Source organism: Pempheris klunzingeri, chromosome 13 (genome assembly GCF_042242105.1).
Source record: "Pempheris klunzingeri isolate RE-2024b chromosome 13, fPemKlu1.hap1, whole genome shotgun sequence".
Classification (NCBI taxonomy): Eukaryota; Metazoa; Chordata; class Actinopteri; order Acropomatiformes; family Pempheridae; genus Pempheris; species Pempheris klunzingeri.
Window position 1 is genome coordinate 19,506,873 of NC_092024.1, and position 20,882 is coordinate 19,527,754.

Below are 20,882 nucleotides of genomic sequence, written 5' to 3' on the forward strand. Positions count from 1 at the left end.
CACACATTTGGAGACAATGAATTGTCCAGGAAACTATTTGACAATCCAGTGAGGACCTGTTATAAGTGTAAGAAGGAGCACTTCCGCAGGTCTTTCACTCCGACTGCAGTCAGACTGCATTATAGCCTGCTGCACCAATCACAACCACCACTAAATGCACTTTATCATTACCCAATCATGGACAACTGTGCAATAATCCATAATACATAATCCATATAATGTTTCCATCCCATCCCACCCTGTTGTTGTTTCTTTATAATTATTGTTTATTGTGTATATGTTTCTTTTGTGTATATAAGGCTTTTCTGTATATATTATGTTTATTTAATCTTCTATTTCTTTAACTGTGTGCTTTGTCTGTCCTTTGAGCTGCAGTAACAGCAAACTTTCCCCACTGAGGGATCAATAAAAAGTTTTATCTTTATCTTATTATATGTGATATTTCAGCCTGAATCAAACTACTGGCATCCTTAGAGCCCCAATCATGGCTAAAGATTAGCTCACAGTGAATCACAATTTGCCAGATAACACTAATAACAACTGGTGCTTAAACTATTGTATAAAATATCCAACATTTAATAGTTATTATTGTTTACACAGAATGTGTTCACCAAGAATAAATCTGCCTCTAGACAGTTTAAAACAGACATGTTTCATGACATGTAAAAATAATCTCCATACAATAATAATTTGTCTAATCGTTTTTTCTCAAAAACAGACATCACTCTGGTGTAAGTCACATATTGGACCATGATTGGCTTCCAAACTGGTTGTGATCATAAACTCAGATTCAAGGTGAGCATAGAGACCCTCCCTCCCTCAGCAGATGTGGATATTCTGCACATCAGCACTGACGTGAAGAAACACGAAGAAAAAGACATTTTTGAAAGGAGCTGGGCTTTAAGTTCCACCTACCTGGAAATCTAGACAGTTTGAAACACTAAGAGTTATTTGCATCGGTTATCTGTAATCAGGACCATTAGCCAAGCTTCCACACCTGTAACATCTGGAGGGCCCTGCTCTCTGGGGAAATCCATTCTCTTCAATTTCCGCCCTGAGTGCTGAGAGTTGGTGCGACAGCTCTGCCTCCATCTGCTGCACTTTCACTGAGGAGGAAACTCTGTACACGTCACACATGGCAGACCGTCTCTTTTTTCACCATCAACACATTTACAAACTGAGAAATTCAAACATTTCGGATGTTTAAAAAAAGTCCTTGTTAAATCCTGCCAAATCTCTGCCTCCACATGCTCACTTGTTGTGGTGTATCCATGGAGACAAGCATCCATGCAGCCGGGCTTCCTGTCTCATTTCCTGTCCTTCACTTAGTGACTGCATTTGATCTGTAGAGGGCTCCACTGTCACACTGGAGTCGTCCTTTTGTTGGAATGATGTCGATGCTGTGGGGCCTTTTAGATACTTAAACTGTCATCTTTAAATAAACAACACAGTATGTAAATATGACATTCTGCACAGTGCACCAGTCGTTGAGCAGCACGTACCTCAGCAGTCATGCATTCAAACACCTCGGCTTATTCTCAGCAGGTCGGCTCCTCTTGGATACAGTGTGTGATTGGTGCTTAGCTCAGGATGTGATTATCCAATAGGAAATCACCTCCGCGGTGCCTGCAGAGTCAAGTCTGCAGATGTGTAATTCCTCTAGAGACAGAAATAAAAAAAAGCAGAACAAAAAAACTCAATTTCTCAGTGGTTCTTTAAGCTTTATTTACATGCACCATCTCTGATACAACCAAGATAGGAATTGGAATTACAACTGGCAATGCCAACTTGATGTTTGTTTTTTGTAGGAGCAATAGGAAAAAAAAATGTAGTTTGAATATTGGCAGTGAGTGTTACTCAAAATGAATGTAGAAAAAAAATGAAGCTTCAAGCCAGTATTTTGTATATTTAGAATTTAAATCATCCATGTGAGGCTACATAAATTATACTTGAGAGCACAAGTGTGTAGAATTCATTTCTTTTAAATCCAAATTTAAGAGAATGGGACTCCATTAATGTCAGTTAAATCCGACAGGGCTTAAGATTTAGTTTTTCTGTAACAACTCTAATTGAGGACAATATTTCAGCCACCGTTTGCTGTTTGTCATCTGTCCTGATTGATATCCGATTGAGGTGGTCAAAATGTGGAACAGACAGCTTTACCACACGACATATGGAAAAGCATCAAACATGTACAATTGGAAAAGAAAATAAATACAATTTCAGAAGACAAATTTAGAGAAAATTGACAGTTTCCAGCTGATAAAAATGTAAACTAAAACAAGTTCATCCTGCTGTTCCTACAAAAACTGTGCTGATGTTAATTTTTTTTTTTTTTTGCCCTTATAGCACTGGTTCCTAATATCTATACACTGTATATCCTCTTCTTTCCACTTATTTAAATGAAGAAATATTTTGGCAATATTTAAAATACTGTGGTTGTTTCTTTCTCAAATGGCAAAAATGGCTCTAAGATACAACACGACCTCCTCTCGCAGGGTTGGAGACACTATTTTGCCCAGCACCTGCTATAGTGCTGATAACAAAGGGGAGGCTACACATGCCGCTCCGTCTGCAGCCACTCCCTGTTATCTTCTTATTTATAGCACCAAGAACTCCTCCAAATTAACAAACACCAAAATACTGTATTTGAGTGCTGTGGAGTCTCTACGGGTGGTTATTTTAATCCAAATAGTGTTTACTAGTGTGCCAGCAAGAGCTAAATCATGTTGCTCGCTCAACACGGTCCTGTCCTAAACTCTGTATGCCGAGCAGTACTTCCAATATTGCAGTTAGTGGGAGAGGAAGAGGAGGCGAAAAGGGATCTGCAGCAGAAACACCATATTATCAAGACTTCAGTAATGCACCTCTTCAGAAGGAACAGAATTCACAGTAATGTCACTAAAATCACAGGGTAAAACTCGCTAAAATAAAAATAAAACATTACATCATACAAAAACCACACAATGTAGATCAGTTCACATCTTGGTAACATATTAACTTCTACAGATTGATATTTGGTGTGTGACTCTGTGCATCAATGAGAAAAAAAGAAAAGCTTTTTGTTTTGAAATTTTTTAGTCCATTTAGGCTACTTAAAAATAAAAAAAAAAAGCTTGTCAAGTATCCTCCACTGGAACGTAATAATGTAACATTCTCTGCAGCTTTTTCTGTAAACAGGCTGTCACTCTCAACAGGCTGACAGCTGGTTTGGCAAAAGTGTTGGTTTAGGTATGAAAGGGTGTGAAGGAGGAGAGAAAGCAGGGTGAAAACATATTTCATCTTCAGTTTCATGTACCACTTGGTGATACCGTATGAGTGATTCCCTGAGACTAACACGAGTTGATGCTTTTTATATAGTTTTAACAAAATGTCCTGTACCTCCGTTCCAGTCAATACTGTTGTTCACACCGCCCAAGCATTGATCTTTATAAAGATTTTTTTCTTCACTGTGAAGACACCATTGTGTGTCTCAGACGTTTAGAATATAATACCAAACTTAATGCCTCACATTAAAAATAATGGAAAAAATACTACATGAATACACTTTTACATACTTTCTCCCCTCTAGTTGCACAATGCAGGACAATGAACCCCAATTTACATTTTCCCCACTTCCTCTTTCACCCATGCTGAGCTCTGGCAGAGCTTCTCAGCTTGGGACCCAGCTGTGAGGGGAGGTCTGTTTCGAGCTGGAGAAGCTCCCTGAATTCCTGTTGCCGTTCTGGGCGGAGGCGAGGCGAGAGTCGAAGCTGAGGTCCAGGCAATCTGCGTCCATCAGTTCATTGCGGATGATGGAGTCCATGTCACACTCAAGACTGCCGTTGAACACGTCGAGGTCCAGGTCGGCGGGAAAGCGGTCCTGGCCGGGCAAACCAGAGCCGAGCTGCATAGAGGCGTTCTTGCTGGGAGACTTCAGGTGCGGCTGCTTGGCGTCGGGGTGGTTGGCGCCGTTGTCAGAGGTTGACAAGCCAGCTTGCCAACCAGGCACTGAAGAGCTTTGGGCCTGACCTGCACTGGTGTGGTTCACCAACATGTGGTCTTTGCGGAGAAGCATGGCGTTTCGGCGGGAGTTCTGCAGGGCGATGGCGGTGCTGGCCTGTGACATCAGCGGGTCAGACTGGGTGAGCATGACGTTGCTGTGGCTGTGGGAGTCCAGGCTGAGCAGATCCTGCAGAGTCTGGTGGTCGCTGAAGTGCGAGATGCAGGAGAAGGTGGTTTGCTTGTTCTCCTGGATGGTCTGCATGGGCGACTGTCGCAGGCTCGTGATGGACGGCGGGCTAAAAAGAGGGTTGGGCCCGTAGCTGCCAGAGGGGCTACCCAGACTGCTTCCTGAGCAGCTGAAGGTAAACACTGAGCTCCCCTGACCGTTGGCTCCGTTGTCTTCCTCTCCAGGAGGAGGCTGCTGGGATGCGGTCAGGCTGATATTGTCTAAAAGGTCGTCCATCAGGTTGTCAGAGAGCCCGTCGTTGAGGTTCATGGTACCTGCCAGGTCGGAGAGCCCTGTGGGCCCCGTGGACGGGGACATGCTGCTGGGGCTGGAGTACAGCATTGGGGAGAGGGGCGAGTCATCATCAGGCACCTCATCCAGCTCCAGGTTGGCCAGGATCGGAGACAGTCGGCCGCTGAGTGTGCTGGCGTTGGAATTGGTGCGGGAGCGAAAATCTGTCCAGGCGTCCAGCTCATCACTGCTGCGGGAGGTGGGACTTCCTGTCCATTTGGAGAGGCTGGAGGAGCTCTCTGAGCTGCCATCTTGAGCGGCCTGCAGCGAGGCTTTCTTCTTGGTGGCACGTCCTCGGGCTCCTTTGATGTACTTGCTGTTATCCATCGATACAGCTCGTCGTCGGGGAGCTTTGCCTCCTTTCCCACCTTCTGGGTTGACCATCCACCAGGAGCTTTTCCCCGTTCCTTCATTCTGGACTTTCACAAAACGACTATGGAGGGACAGATTGTGACGGATGGAATTCTGCAATAAAAACAAATGAAAACAGTTAAATGCATTTTTGTTCCCACTGTGGCACTAGTGTGAAGTAGTATGTCTGATTCTGATATACTTATAAGTATGAATAGAAGTGCAAGACAGATCAAAATCTTTCTGGTTTAACCTGAGTATTATTTTTGTAGTTTTGGCCATTAATCCAGTCATTATGATAACACTGATCTCACCAAACTAACTGCTGAGATCACAACAACATAAATCTGAATGATCAGAGGTCTGTAAACAAGCTAACAGTTTAGCCACTAAAATGGTAATAATCCCTCAGTTTACAGGAAAACTGTATTTGCACACAACTACGGCAAGGACACGATGGGTGACTTGGATTGAAAATCAATTTCTTGGCCTTGGAAACAGCACTTGTCAAAACATTTTTAACCAGAAGGTCCATTTAGTAGCTGTGCTGGTGCTTTCAATCAAACTATAAGAAGTCCCTCAGCAGATGGAATTGCATCATAGCATTGAATGAATTAACTCAAATCAACTTTCAATTTCATCTTTTAAGCCAAAGTGAACGAGAAGCCTTTTAAATTGAGAAATCAAACATCTGGAACTCTGTGACAATAAATCATCTGCTGAAGAAGACCCTGATGTTTGAAAGCTCCAGAACAGCTACTAAATGGACCATATGGTGTTTAGACAATTAGAGCAATACTTAAAACATTCCCCTTTGCTTTCTCTACCAAACCAGCTCTGTTTTTGTTGTCTGTGTATGTTTCTTGCCATGTCAGACCATGTTCCCAGATTTCAACTCAGAACTTAGTGTGCGCATTATTACGATAGAAATGATAAAGACAAAAACAAGACCCAAAGTGCAACAAACAACAACATACTCTCCTGATTTTGATCCAGCCGCTTCACTTGAGGTAGACAATTAAGGCTTTTAACATACAACAGCCAATGCTGCAGGCCTTCCACAAGAGGAAATTCAGGGTTTTTGATGCTAAACTAACTGCTGCAACCAAATACTGTAACAATACTAACACTGCAGTGTCTTCTAAAAGACACTTCTTCTTTGCACCTCACACTGTGACCTATTTCTGGCTGCTCAAAAAGGTCTACAGGATTTCCCTGGAGATGTTCCCAACCATGTACAAAATTAAACAGCTGGAGCCAGCGCGGCCGGCCCACACTAAGTCACACTGCAGTAACAAGAGGAGAAAACTCTGCAGTGATCTCTGCAGCCCAAGGGCCAGCTTCACTGGGAGAGGGGCCAGCATAAGTCTCTAAAGCTTGAATTAACTTGAGTAAAGGTCCTGTTTAAATCCATCTCTCAGAAGATTAAACTAATCAAACTCTAAACAAGCTCAACACGTAAAAACTACAACCACTCCAGGCTGCCCTTGGCCTTTACAGTATGGATCCTATAAAAAGGCAGCTGTGGCAGAAGCTTTGTTTTCCTCCAAAGGCAACGAGTCAATGAAATGACCCGCTGGTATCAAACCTCAAGCAAAGCCATCGCTTCAAGCCAATTAAAGGATTAGACTAACAAGCACAAAACACTTTGATCGCTTATAACAACGAAGAAGAAATAAAACTACATGTTGCTCATTGTTCTTATCGGTCTTATTCTTATCTGGAAGCTGGAAGGATTGGTGCTTTTTAATTGATCACTAAGAATTAACCAACAATTACACTTATAAGAATGAGGCTGGTGTGTTTCTGCATTTTTCTTGTCAAAAAATTCCATGAAAAGTACAAAACCAACCCTGCTCCAAGCCCATTTGTTTGCTGTAGCCTCATATTGCTGAGACTTTACAGAACAGGGTAAAACTTTTACCTTAAAATGTACCTAAATATCCACATTGAACCGTTCCTTTAACTTAAATTAAGACTAAATCTGATCATTGGCCATGTTTTTAGGCATAAAATGTCATATAAATCAGGCTGTGAATGGCATATGAACAAACTCCTCTATAGAAGAATATAGAGAGACATAAAACTAGAAAGTTTGGTGTATATAAATGCTACTGAAGTGGAGATTTCTGGCTCAGTATGAGACAAAACTCATTTTAAGAAAACGACCTTAAAAGATGGGAATTTAGGAAAAATCTACAACGTTTAGTAAAATAAACACCTAAATGTGTATCTTGGACATTTTCTTTCCTCTTGTCTGACAGAAAACGTGCTATGGAAGCAAAATAGCCCAAAATTTACCACAGCATGAAATAATTGATTTTGATCGGCTCCCCTTAAAATCTTTAAAGAGATAGTACACCATTTTGCAGTAGCTTCATTTTTCCTGCCACTGATAAGTGATGTCAAATTGTTCCTTTAAAAACAGGCCACAAATACTTAAGAGTTGTTTTTAGAGAAGGTTTAGTGCTGCACTACAACAGCTTGTAGATTTTAGCAAATATTAATCAAGCAAACACGAGTAAACAGATCATTTGTTGGGACTATTATACACTGTACACACGCTGATGAGTGCTAACAGCAGCAGGACGGTGTAATTGGGATAAATTCAAAACAAACAACAGTGCCCATATTAACAAAAGAGAAAGTCATCCAGTGCAACTGTGTGGCTCACTGATGTGTTTTTTGTTTTGTTTTTGGGCAACAGTGGGGCTGACACACAGAAATGAGTTACATACATCAGGCTTCGGCTGCACAGACGATATTTCCATCGATTCATCGTTGGTTTTGGTCTTTTCATGGGATTAGTGGGTAATATTAGAAAAAAATAGAATATCGTCAGACTAAACCTTTAACCTGATCTTTGACTCATCTCGCTTCAGTGTGGTTTTAACCAAATCCTCCACATTTCCTCATCTGCTGGAATGTGTCCATTTCCGTTGGCTGGTTTGATAATCAAAAGTAGATAAATCTCCAATAGTTTGATGAAGAGTGCCAGGAAGACGCTCCAAATGTCAGAGCGGTGCAGGTGTTACTAACACACACACACACGGGAGGAGCTACTCAGACTGTGCAGACTTTGGTTTTGATTTTGTTGTGCTTTTCTTCGCCAGCACCTGCGACTGGAAAAAATATGGATGTTTCCAAGTGTGACACAGATCCAGCAGACTGGATGGATGCATCCTTATTTAGAGCAGGATTAGAGCAGTGATAAGTTAAAGAAAAAGAGTGTGTATCACACACACACACACACACACACACACACACACACACTTGTCAACTGGGCCTAAATAATCTTTGAAAACATTGGCAAAGCAAACCGAATATCACCACATATTAATCGTCCCATGACCCACAGGGAGTAGACACAATAAAAGCAACAGCTGGTCAGTCTAATGAAATCCTATACAACAGCCTTGTAATAAATAAATAAACCTTTATGACACTTCAGTTCTGGTTGAGCCTGTCAGAGAAGTTTGGATTGAACTCTGTGGTGATTTATGAGGCCGTAAATTGTAGCGTTGGATTGTTTTATATTACAGCAGGTGGGAAAAAAACAGCAGTTATACTTTGCAATAACACAAAGCGCAGGACAATGAAACATAATCCACCTCCTCAGAAATTTGTGAAAAATTAAATCAACTCCTTAGATGCAACAATGGAAGTTATTTATCACAGAGCTGTTGAATTTGAATGAGTTGTCCTACACAGGTGATGCTTTTGTTGTGTCGACCTCCTGCATACAGCTGGTTAAGCCGTGCTGTGACATGAGATAAACAGTAATCCTGGACTTTATGCGTAAAACACAACCTTCCTGTGATATACTGGTGTGACATGTAGCGGCTAAAAGCCACCAGGCCTGCGACTTGTAAGAAAGATCTACTGGATCTATTATTGTATCTGTAAAGCTGCAGAGATGTGTCAGATTCCTGAGAGCTGCACAGGTAGATACAGTAGGAGCCATACAGTGTTTAAAAGATAAATCACAAAGAGCAACTTCTGCGTGCCCCTCCCCCACGCAGACATAGCAGCGCTGCAGCACCCTTTGAGCAAAGCCTCGTTCTGAGCGGGGACTGGAGCAATGCCAGTTTAGCCAGAGCCAGATCCAAAGAGAAACACTGAGCTTCTCTCTCGCTGCTACACATTGACCTACATAATTTATAGTCAGCTGATTGATTCTTGTGCCCCTGCCACATGAAAAGACAGTGTGGTGCACAGCAGGGCTGCACCGCTGGCTGGTCACCTACATGGGGGCTGAATATTTGGAGTGTTTGGATTCACAGCAGAGGGGAAATCTGAAAATGTAACCTCTTGACACCGACTCTGGTGCTGACAGAGTTACAGGTCTGGATTTACAACCTTTCAGCCCCACTCTGAACACGCCGAGGACATTTTATTTTGCTCAGTCCCTCATGCAGATGACCAACCTCAAGCTGATTGCTGAATGTCACACGGCTACAAAGCATCTCTTAGGAAATGCTGATGTCAGCACTACTGAAAACCTAAAGTTAACCCTTTGCACAGCGAGCCAGTGTGTATCTGCAGCCACTGAAGGCATCTGGTGACAAATGGGCTCCCAAATATGAATGAAAACTGACCTCCACTAATCTGAAGTATTAACTAACCAGCTGATTCTGTGCAGATTAATCAGTTATTAGCGTCTATTTGTTTCTCAACACGCCGCTCATATTTCATCCTCCTGCTCCCGTCAGCCTGTCACATCACAGTGACGAGGTTTAAAGCACAATCTTGCCCATTAATGTAATGTCTTCATGAAGAAACTCCCTGGAATCATCCCCCCCCCCACATCCACAGTTGTGCAGGATTACAAACCTATTTCCAGAGTTTTTCTACCCCCCCCCCACCACCACCATCTAAATCCTGCAAAGCTCCAAGCTTTCATCAGACTTGATTCCATGACAGATGAATTGGTTTTCCAGGCCGAACTAATCCTTAAAATCAGACAGACGCAGGGCCCCGCTGAAGCTTGTAGGAAGACCCTCTGCTGCAGCGTGAGCAGTTTGTCCGAAAGTGAAATTTACTTTGCATTGCCTGTTCTGAGTCTCGACTTTCACAACAGCTACGTTGTTTTCCCTGCATTATTGTGGACTTTGATTTTGTTTAAGCTGCAGAACTACTAGTGTATGTAATTTGATGCACCCACTATTGAAGCCATAGCCTCATATTTTGACAGCAGCTTGGGTCATATGTTATGTATGTGCTCGTCAGGCAGCCACACATCCTCCAACCCCCTGCTGATCATCTCCACTGACACCCACAACTACCCTGAAAACATCCCAAAATTATCCTGTATATGTTTCCATATGTTTGCAACCCCTTCCTGCATCAACAATGCTGTGTGCCTTGTGTGTCTTTACATGACCACAGTGTGGTCTTTGTTATGATGACAGCACCAGCATGTCACCGCTCACCTTCCAGCCAGCAGAGCTATTGCTGTCTCCTTTGTCCTTGAAATATGGCACAGACCTCACCATCCAGTCATAGATTTGGGACAAGGTCAGCCTTTTCTCGGGGGAGCTCTCGATGGCTTGGGTAATGAGGTCTGCATAGGAGTAGTTTCCCCAGGCGTTCCTGCGGGCGGAGGACTTCCTCAGCTGCTGGGAGGCAGAGCCGCCCAGAGCCGCGGCGGGGGTCTGCGCCGAGGAAGGCGAGCCGTCGGCGGCCTCCTCCTTGCTGGGGCCCCGCTGGACCTCCACAGGCTGGGAGACGGAGCTGCTGCTGCTCGGCTCTTTGATGCCACCACCGCTGGCTTTCTGAGCATCGCCGCTCCCGGTGCTGCCACCCTCATCATCCTCTTCCTCGGGGATTACGTCAGTGTCATTTGTCCCGGGCTTGCCCGCACCAGACTCCGGACGGGGCAGCGGCCAAGTGCAGGACCGCGGCCGCTTCTGGGGCTCGAAATCCGGATCTATCTCAACGTTTAAAGGAGGCTCGTTGCCGTCACGCGGCGCCTCAGCCATGTTTATCACAATATCTCAGTCGCTGCACAAAGGGTTGGAAAATCACTCGGGTCGCATTCCATCAATGTTGTGTGGAGGCTTCAGGAGACGGTTTATTTACTTATGCACGATATGCAAATGTCCAGCCTGCAGCCCCAGTCCCAGCACGTGTCCGTCTTTCTCTCCTCCTGCAAGGCGTCTATCCGCAGCGCACAGAGCCCACCGAGCATTACCACAACATTGCCTTTTCTCGTGCACAGCCCACACCCTGGCCGACATGCATTGCAATTTGGCGAAATGTGGAGTTAAAGATAGGAAGAGTCAGCGGAGAGTCTCCGGGCAGCGTTCCTTTACGGGCGCCCGCGTCCTGCAACCGCGATCCTGCGACGTGCATGCCAGAGAAAATGAAATGTCCTACACCTAATGCCACCACATCAGCTCTACCGCTCCGCACACAGCTGCCATCTTGACCATTTCCTTTCCCCAAGTTCTTTATCATCCGTGCAGAGAGCTGCAAGCCGCCCGAGCAGTGCGCTGCTGTCCAGATACCATCAAGGCGGAGATTGCTTTCTCAAGGCCCTGCAGCTTCTCCTTTTCTTTTTTTTTTTAATGAAGTGGAGCTACTGGAGAAATGTGGCGAGGCTCAAATCCGCCCTCTCAAGAGCTAAAAAAAAAAAATAATGATGCATTCTGGCTGTGCATCTGTGGCATCTTGAACAGGCCAGCAGCCTGTTAACACACTTCATTCAATCCGCTCCTCCTGCTGCTGCTGCTGCTGCTGCGGTTGGCGCAAACGCTCCGAGTCCAAGGGGAGGAAGAAAAAAAAAAACCAGGCTGCACGGTCCTGCCCCCCCTGGACTGGACTGAAATTAAAGCGACAGTGTGGAGAAGTCCGCAGGGCACTGACATCACCGTGTACACATTTTATACCACCCTGGGGTTTTAAGGAGAGAGGAACAACAGCAGCACTTATCTGGAATAAACCATCTCTCAGCCCTCCCACAATGCTGCCAATTAAATTATAGTGGAGGAGTAAAGAGTCCTGTAAATATATATATATATACACACACACACACTATATACTCCAAATTCCCACAAACATACAGATAACATGAGATCAGAGTCTTCAAACCTGTTTGCAACAAAAAATAAAATATACTGAGGTATTTAGAACTTAAACTTCTTTTTTCAGATTAAAGATATTTGACTAAACAGGTTCATGCACACCTTAAGTTTTTTGTGGACAGGTGTGCAGGAGAAAAGGAGGAAAACTCAAAAACATACAATAACTTACTTTACTTATTGTCGGTACTTAAAATAAAGGTTTTTGGAAGTAAGAGGACAATATGTTTCCCCTTTTAGACTGCAGATATTTAAATTAGCTTGTTTTCCTCAAAAAGAGTAAGTTAATTTAAAAAATAATGAATATCTTCAGTATTAGTCCACCGTGTACTATAAAGTAGTAGCAGTATGGAAACCGGCAAATGCACTGAAGAATATGGTCGTTTAAGTCAAACCAGTGACTGAAAAGATTAAAAAGACACTTTATATGAGCAGAGGCTCCGTCTTTTCTTCAGGGGGTGGAGTGGCACCTCTGGGGATTTGGATTTGACCTCAGTATTTGTGAAATCCTGGCTACAGCACTGTCTGCGACACAGCCACGAAATGCACAAATTAAGAAGCTTTTCTAGAGATTTCCTAATGAGGGAAAGGAGATTTAAAGCAAACTTAAATGAAAAAAAAAAAAGTGACTGATTAAATGAATTAGACAATAACAGAAAAACTAAAGGATTTGCTTAAAAAAAAGAAAAATGCTTTTAGCATCTACTTACGTCAAAAGTTTAAGAAGGCAAGAATAGGTCAGCAACAGTTCAATATTATAAACAGAATATCAATGGAATCATGATATATGATCATAACTGTCATTTTACTTGTACTTTTTTCCATGTCAGCATTAAATCTGATAATCAATAATGTGGCTGTCACCTCACTGACTGGACTGCCATGCTATGTTGTTGTTGCATGTTAGAAATCATTTTAAAAAACATTATTTGTATTGATGGAGGCAGTTATTTCCTCCAATGTGAAACAGCAAACAATAAACACACATTTTGCACTAACTTAACTGTCTTTTGGTACCAATAACAGTTTTTTTTGTTTGTATAGGAGAAAAATTAGAAGTTTTCTCACCTTCACTTCCCACGCTGCGTCTTTGTTTTCATAAGACAGTGTGTCTTACTGAGTGTTTAAATAAAGAAAAGATTCATGTAAAAAAAAAGGCCAAACAGTTAAACCTCAACCAACTCCAACACTTGAGCTGTTGTTTGTTTCATTTATGAAGACGGAAACAGAAGAGTAAAGTGCCCTGAAAGTAATTTGTTAACTTAAACACTTCCTGTGTTCCCTTTTTATCCGCCAGATGAAAATAGTGATAAATGGAGTCACATATTATTGTTCAGCGCTTGTGAAATGTTCTGAGAAACATTTCAGAGGCACCTTCCACATAAATCATCGGAAATAAACACACAGCTTTGAATCTGCGAACCAGTCTTCTGCCACTGTATTCAGGCTTGCATTAGAATCAAATAAAACTCATTGAGATGCATATTTATCATATTTCCATAAACGTTATGTAGCTCAAATGAGATCTGATTAAAATGTCCCTTAAATCATCATAAAAGTTCTTTGGAATCCATTTCCAAAAGTCGTCCAGCTCTTTCCCACAGATTTATGGCGGTAAATACAGCTGGACCACTATGATACGGAGTTAAAAGCAATATGACACTATAGAGTTTACCCTAAAAATGATCCGTAAAAGTGCAATGTCACAATAAAGTCCTAAAAGGCCTTAAGATTTCAATAAATAGTCTCTGTGCGGAGCAGCATTTGCACACATACTGTTGAGGAGTCCCACTGGGTTTGTGCAGGATAAGATGAGTAGGAGTAGTGTTCAGTCTGAGCCGTTTTTTGGCAGGCAGGAGTACAGTTTATGGAGTCTGATGGTTGTGTAACGTGGTCGACTTTTCCCCAAATGTTACACCTGCGGCTTTGTGCTTCTGTCGCCTTCTATCCAATATTCTTCTGTCTGCATCTCTGTGAGGCGAGACACAGTCCTCTGGAAGGCAAACCTTTCCTCCTCCCCGCTGAAGATGGACAGACTGCTGGCTTCATCCTGTTCAACCGCAGGGAAAGAAATCAAGAATGAAATAGTTTGGTGAAACTCTGACGTGAAATCGCTATGGTAACGAGCACTTCTTCAAATAAAAAGATCCCAAATCATCTTAAATCTTTCGTCTTTGTATCTTTAAATCTTTACATGTTTACACAGATCTTTCATTTATTACACATTTAGGTTTTAGGTTTTTGTTTTTGATGCCTTCAGGTATTTTGAGTCAATTTTATATTTGGATCTTGAAGAAACAATATTTAAGTTTATTTTACATTATTTTGGGGGGTATTTCATGCTTTTATTAGATGTATAGATGTTTAATTTCAACTTTTTTGCAGTTGAAGTGAAAAATAAACATAAACATGGGAAACATATCACAGAATTTCAATTACTTTACCAAACACTATAAAACAGATTTTTAGTTAAAGCAAATTGATTAAAAATCTAATTTTTAATACATTTGCATTCATCACATTTAATTATGGAAGAGTCTTAATGCTAGGCACAAGAAAAAGTGAATCAAAGGATAATTGTTTTTAGAATAAAGTTGAAGGAATTTACGTTACACAGCTCTCAGTTAAGAACTCACCTTCACACTCCAACAATGTCGCTCTCCTTGCTTATTGTGATGAACCAGGAGTTTATTCATTCTCAAAAGGCTAAATAAAATATAAACATCCTCATTTTCTCCCCTTGTGCCTGACCCTGCAGCTTCTCTAGATTCATTATGTGCTTCTAAAAAAATAAAGTACAGGTATCATCAAACAAATCAGAATAACAAAATAAGAAAATAGTCTTCATGCGAGTTATATTTTTACTCCTGTTTGTCTGTTTGGAAGGATCCCCAAACTTGTTTAGAGATGTTAATGAAGTCTGGTGGATCCATGGATCTCTTGACACTAAGAGACTAACACACTCATCTTAAATAATCTGACCCATGTATCCCACCACTGTTAACCACCTCGTATATACTCTTAACGCCGATCCAAACCAAGACATGAACTGGACCGACTTACTTTCAGCTGTGTTTTAAACTTCAAACATCCTCAGCCGGGTTAATTCGCTTCTTTTACGACTGAAATACGTAACATGAAAAACTGGTTGAGTGGTGAAAACAGAGTCGGAGCTCTTACCCTTTTCAGCCCCAGGTCGTCCATCAGAATATGGCTCTCATCATGACCGTGATCACCATCGTGTACAAACACATCCTCCAGTGGGTGATCGGCAAGAATCACCACCCGCACCTGAAACAATGTAAAAATATTAAATGTAAAAACTCCCAAACAAACAGTTAAAGTTTGGTGTTTCAGTGTGGCTCATGCAGATAGCAGCGGTGTACCTTGTGATCGTAGAGGGCATCCACAAGAGTTATGAGCCGCCTGGCTTGAGTTTTCTTGTTCAGCGTCAGCAGAGGAATGTGTCGAATAAAGATGGTGTCAAACAGCCTGGACATCTCCAGGTAGTCACTGGCCCCTAAAGGCTGAAATATTGTTTTCATTGTCGATTAATTTGTGGTTTATTTTCTAGATTCATCAATGAATAATTTCATCTATAAAACGCCAGAAAGTGGCAAAATGTCTATCAGTGTTTCCCAAAACCCAAATTATGTCCTCAAGTGCCTTGTTTTGTCCATAACACAAAGATATTCAGTTGACTGTCACAGAGGAGTAAAGAAACCAGAAAATATTCACATTTAAGAAGCTGGAATCACAGACTTTTGGCCTTTTTTCTTTAAAAAAATACTCAAAATAGTTGGTCTAATTCAATAGCTGATAAGTAATTGATTGATAGAAACACTGCACAGTTTGAAAAGTGTTAATACAACCGCACTCTGTCTGAAAATGCTTCTTTACTAGAAAGTTGTGGCTTTGTGATTTTGTCTTTACTTGTCCAGTTGTTTGGATCGTTCCACCCCTTAAGGAGCCACTTGTGAGTGAAAAACTCAAAACGCAGCCAAGAACTGCTCGAACCTGTTTGACTTTGTTTTAAATTCTGGTTGAGTATTTCAAAAGACAGAGCATAGGTAGAGGCTGGAATACAGGGAAAGGTGTAGAAAACAGATTTTTATATTTGTTGCAACAGTGCAGTTGTGTTTAAATGTTTCATTCAATATTATCATGATGTTGCTTCAATGAAACACATCAAGAAGCACATAGAGAGTATACAGTGTGTGATACTGTCGTGGATTTTAGTCTCTGATGTTGCCTTAAAAAGGTTTTTGTGCTGTAATCTTCAAAGTTTATAATGACTTTAAAGAAGCATTATAGCTGGATTGTGTCAACTGTACGTAGAAATCTGAAATTCCGGTGAAAACCAAGAAAGGCCAGACTTCTGTGGATGATGTGTCCATTATGAACCCTGCTCAAACACCCCAATGCTGCATGTGTGCAACTTAAGTTTTGATAATGGACACCAAGTGCAATGACAACATCAGATAGTTGCTCACTGACAACAATGTGAGCAAAAAACTTCATTTTGGAAAATTTAAAAAATGCCACAACCAACACATTTTTTAAAATGTATATCCATTGGAAAACCAAACAATCCAAGATTAGGAGTCAAGACTGATGCACACAGAGTTTTGCCACAATCAGCCTCTGAATTCATCTCACAATATGCATTTCAAAACAATAAAGGTCAGAGACTTACTCTATCACACAGCTCCTCAAACGTACAGTCTGCAATGGTCCCACATGCTTTGTCCAGACGCACTTTCCTGTTGTGAACATTCAGAACTCGTGGTCTTGTTACTGTGGAGAAGAACGATATGTTAAAGACACCAAATGACATGGTAGACAGCATTTTCTGTAGCGATACAGACAAAATAAAAACCTCAATACATATAAACTGTAGAATTCAGAAGTCAGATGTCTTTGGAAAGTCCACTTACTGTCATTCTGCTTAAAAGCCAGCTCATCAAACATCTTGTCTAGTGTTGCTTCTACATCAGGCTCACTGGAGCTGCAGTGAATGTGACGGAGAAACATTGAAAACACAAAACAAGCCTTCAGCGGATCAAAACCTGATCTGATCACTTCACTCTCTTACAGAAAGTAGAGTTTTCCAGCAGAGGGTCTGTTCCTTTTGCGGTAATCGATCCCAGAATCCAGGCGGAGAGTTTTGCAATATTTCTGCGTGTGAGAGACAAGCAATTAACAACAGGTGCATTAAAGATAAAACAGAAGAGATTTCTAATTTTGCCTCCTTTCTTACCTGTAACACAGCAATAAAAGGCACGAAGTTGACTCTCTGCAGCCCATTTTTATACAAGTCTGAGGGCAAAGAGTGGGTCACAAGTTGGTTTTACAATTGTGTACAAGTTGTGTGGCGAGCAGAGTTTCTGGAGCCATGGAGCCAAAACAGTTTAAGAGTCGACATGTGTTACTTACCTTCGGGGGGTCGATTGGAGGTGGCCACAACAACAACGCCATTCAGAAACAAATTCTCAAAAAGCTGCTTGAGAATCATGGCATCAGCGATATCAGTGACCTGAAATGTGTGTTACAAATGAATTAACTTCAAAGGAAAACACTGTTTGGGTTCAATGATACTGGGAAGAAAATGTAAACCTCCTTTAAATGCCTCTATTACAAAAACGAGCCCATCACATTTACAGTGGCATGTAGACACAACGATTATTACCTGAAACTCATCAAAGCAGAGAAGACAAGCCTCCTCACTGATCTCCTCTGCAACTGGAGCAATGGGGTCATAGGATTTGGCCATTTTCCCTGCTTTCCTCTTTGGCATACTCTGTTTCAGCCGATGGATCCCTAAAGACCAGAACAAGAGCCTTTACATTAACAACAACAAGTATTGACATCATGTTAATAATACACATATGATAATATGTTGTACACGTTCAGACAGTGTCACTTCAGCCTGAAATCTGACAAACATGCTCGTCTTTCTCCATGAAAATTTTGGATATGAAAGATGGAAAGAATGTCATGGCCAATGGTCATGATAATTGTGTGGTAAAAATCTGACCATGTGACAGCACTACTCCGCTCTGTAGGATCACAAGGAGGATCACAGGAGCACAAGGTTACATGAATACTAGAAACTAAATCAACTTAAAAACCCTGCTCTTTAGTTTGGACTGTAACTGTTCACAAAAAGTTAGACTGAATGAGTAAAAGCAGTGAACTGAGCTTATAACAATAAAAATATAGAATAACGGTGACTCACTGATTTTCACATTTATTCTTCTGATTAGATTTCTAAAAGAATAATACTTGAGACGTGGGAATGAAAGCCTTGAATCTTACTAGACTCGTTTAAGAGCTTTGTGAGCAGTATGTTTACGTAACATACAAACATATAAACAGTGCTTTACACAGTGTGGTGACAAAAACAGGAAATTTAATCTCAGCTCAGAAACCACAGTGCTGCGTTTCTCTACAGACTTTGAATAAAGTGTGTTGTGCAGCGAGCGTTCATGCCACACTGGTATTGAGGAGAAAACATTATACTGAACATCACCCTCAACCGCTACTGAAACAGATCATTCCAGGATAAAACACTGACAGTGCAGAGGGTACAGCATGGAGACTTGCTTTTCTTCTCGGCAATACAGGTTATTTGTGAAGTACTCCTTTAGCTCATAGTAAAATTCACCTGGCTGAATGAACTGAATTACAAAAACTGTAGTTGACATTTGGCTTCAGACACCAAAACATTAACAAGGATGCACAGTGTCACAGATGCAAATCAGTCTGCACAGAGCTGCTGATTCAGTGGGGTTTCTGTAACCACAAACAGGTGATTTACTGGCCATGAGACAGTGTCGCTCTTTTTGCATTTCAGTATACAAAGTCGTAACCAAACATATGACTATATCTCAGGCTAAGCTGTGTTATTGAGACAAGGTGTCAGCTGGGTTTGAGTTAACTTTTATTAATAATAAATGTAGTTTGTGAATGCTGACAAAAATGAAGAAACGCAGCCAAGCTTCTGGTAAAAATAAAAGCCATTCCTACTGCACCAGTAGCCTTACTCATCTATTCACATTCATGTCCCCACTCACAGCTAGCTTATTTGCCCCCTAGTGGCTGTTAGGAGCAAAGAAACATGTTTATATTTTATATATTTATTAATTTTTTCTCTCATATTTTTATATTTTGTAATATACCTTGTTTTTGCACTAATTCTGCAACTGGCACTTTATTTCTGCACCTTTTCTGTCTCCTCTGTTGCTGTGACAAGTAAATTTCCTCGGTGTGGGATAAATAAAGTCTCTCTTATCTTATCTTATCTTATAATGGCACAGTGAACTTTAACCACACACCCCTCTCATCTTAGCTGTGAATGGTGCTTCAGGTCTCTGGCGCTCAGTACATCCTCGGTACAAACGTGAACACATACTCACTTTTATGCACGTCCAACATGAAGCCGTGAAAATGAACCCTCTTCTTCCTTTCAGTCTCAACATACGAGTAAAACATGTCCATCACCATGGTTTTCCCTGTGCCTGAAACAGCAGAAAGAGTGTGAGTCAAGGGCAAAATATAAAACACAAAACGTTGGAGAAATTAAATTCACATTAGTAACTTTCTCACCAACATCTCCGTAGATGTAGTAACCCTGCGGGGGCTTCGGTTTTGTGAAGAACTGAACGTAGAAGCAGAGGAAAACAGGTCTGGTATTATAAAATAATAGAAAACAACACTTAAACTAATGGTCAACTACTTCAACAGGTGCAGGGTTAATACCTGCATAGGTGAGTTAAGGAAACCAACAAAAAGGAGCCTGAAGAAGACCTTTATCCAAATGATGTGGTGGTTAAAAGGTGAGGAAGGGGACTGAAGGAGGTGAGAGATGAAAACATCAGTAATCACAGGTTGTTCCTCTCTACCTTGGAGAAGATAGATGTCGGAGTGTTGCTGTACCCTCTGAGGGTTTTGTGGAGCTGGTCCAGAGTCTTCAGCACCGCTTTCTGGTGCTCGTCCTCCCGCAGCGACCCGCCTCTGATCAGCCCGCTGTAGTGATCCAGAGGGCTGGCGAACCCGGCGGGGCTGGCACCGCTCTCCTCCACCTCCTGCTGGGCTCTCACCGAGTAACCTTGACCGTCATAACAACACAGACAGAAACAACACTTCAGCTGCTTTTGTGCGCATCTCACAGAAATGAGTTCACCGATGCGGAGAGTTCAGATGGTGTGGATGAAGACCAAAGGTTAGCAGGTGACAGCTAGTTTGACAGCTGACAGAAAGGATTAAAAAAAAAGCAAGGTAAGTTTGTACAAACGGTGAAATATTTCTAGTATTAGCACGGTAGTAAATAATGTTGACTAAAAGTAAAGCTAGGTCGGCTTTTCACTACAACTTGGTGTTACGTCGCCGGTTAACGCTTTAAACATCACCGCCATCGACGGGACTCGCTTAAAACTCGTCTCACCTCGTCGGCAGAGATCCGTCAAAGATTTCAGCAGCTTTCTGGAGGAATAATTCTCCCCCAAAAGAAACCTAAACCCCAGAGAAGCTGAGGGTGACATCTTTAAAGACAGCGGTATACACACCGCCATCTTGGTTTCAAATGTCGTCAACGAAGCTTTATTAACAAACACGTAACAGACAGAAGCTGTAGTCCTGGTGTCTGCCAGCAGGGGGCGCCGTTCAGCTCATCTCAGTGATTTTATTATTGTTTTTAATAATTATTACAATAATAATTATATTGATATAATATTGCCATTGCAAGGAGTGTGATTATTATTATTATTATATAAAATAAACAAGGAGATACACATTTATGCAACAAATGTGTATGCAAATAGAAAATACAAGTAAAATGAATTATTAAAGACAAGCTAAACTTGAATAAAACAGATCGAACAGGAAAATGATAATTACAGTGCAGTGCAGAATATGAATGAATAGTGCCTGATATTACTTAATAAAAG

The 20,882-nt window shown here is 41.6% G+C and overlaps 2 protein-coding genes across 2 annotated transcripts; both read right to left on the minus strand.

Moving 5' to 3' along the window:
* Positions 1-1,700: 1,700 nt before the first annotated feature.
* foxo3a (forkhead box O3A) lies at positions 1,701-11,346 on the minus strand. Its single transcript, XM_070842853.1, has 2 exons — positions 10,285-11,346; positions 1,701-4,966 (listed from the first exon to the last, which is right to left on the minus strand). Exons 1-2 carry the CDS (start codon positions 10,831-10,833, stop codon positions 3,653-3,655), a joined length of 1,863 nt encoding a protein of 620 aa, XP_070698954.1. The 5' UTR covers positions 10,834-11,346; the 3' UTR covers positions 1,701-3,652.
* A 1,649-nt stretch (positions 11,347-12,995) lies between these two features.
* afg1la (AFG1 like ATPase a) lies at positions 12,996-20,516 on the minus strand. The gene is made up of 13 exons (XM_070842212.1): positions 20,381-20,516; positions 19,839-20,044; positions 19,543-19,594; positions 19,353-19,454; positions 17,624-17,754; positions 17,371-17,470; positions 17,195-17,253; positions 17,030-17,112; positions 16,872-16,942; positions 16,631-16,731; positions 15,321-15,461; positions 15,115-15,225; positions 12,996-13,984 (listed from the first exon to the last, which is right to left on the minus strand). The coding sequence occupies exons 1-13, from the start codon at positions 20,505-20,507 to the stop codon at positions 13,847-13,849; spliced, it is 1,422 nt and encodes a 473-aa protein (XP_070698313.1). The 5' UTR covers positions 20,508-20,516; the 3' UTR covers positions 12,996-13,846.
* Between the last annotated feature and the right edge of the window lie 366 nt (positions 20,517-20,882).

What these genes read in the sequence shown, in the direction of transcription:
- foxo3a (XM_070842853.1), bottom strand. Translation starts at nt 10,833, where the DNA reads ATGGCTGAGGCGCCGCGTGACGGCAACGAGCCTCCTTTAAACGTTGAG. An exon ending in ATAGCTCTGCTGGCTGGAAG is followed by an intron (nt 4,967 to 10,284) that starts GTGAGCGGTGAC and finishes TTTTTATTGCAG; the next exon opens with AATTCCATCCGTCACAATCT.
- afg1la (XM_070842212.1), bottom strand. Translation starts at nt 20,507, where the DNA reads ATGGCGGTGTGTATACCGCTGTCTTTAAAGATGTCACCCTCAGCTTCT. An exon ending in CTACATCTACGGAGATGTTG is followed by an intron (nt 19,455 to 19,542) that starts GTGAGAAAGTTA and finishes CTGCTGTTTCAG; the next exon opens with GCACAGGGAAAACCATGGTG. An exon ending in TCTGCTTTGATGAGTTTCAG is followed by an intron (nt 17,471 to 17,623) that starts GTAATAATCGTT and finishes CACACATTTCAG; the next exon opens with GTCACTGATATCGCTGATGC.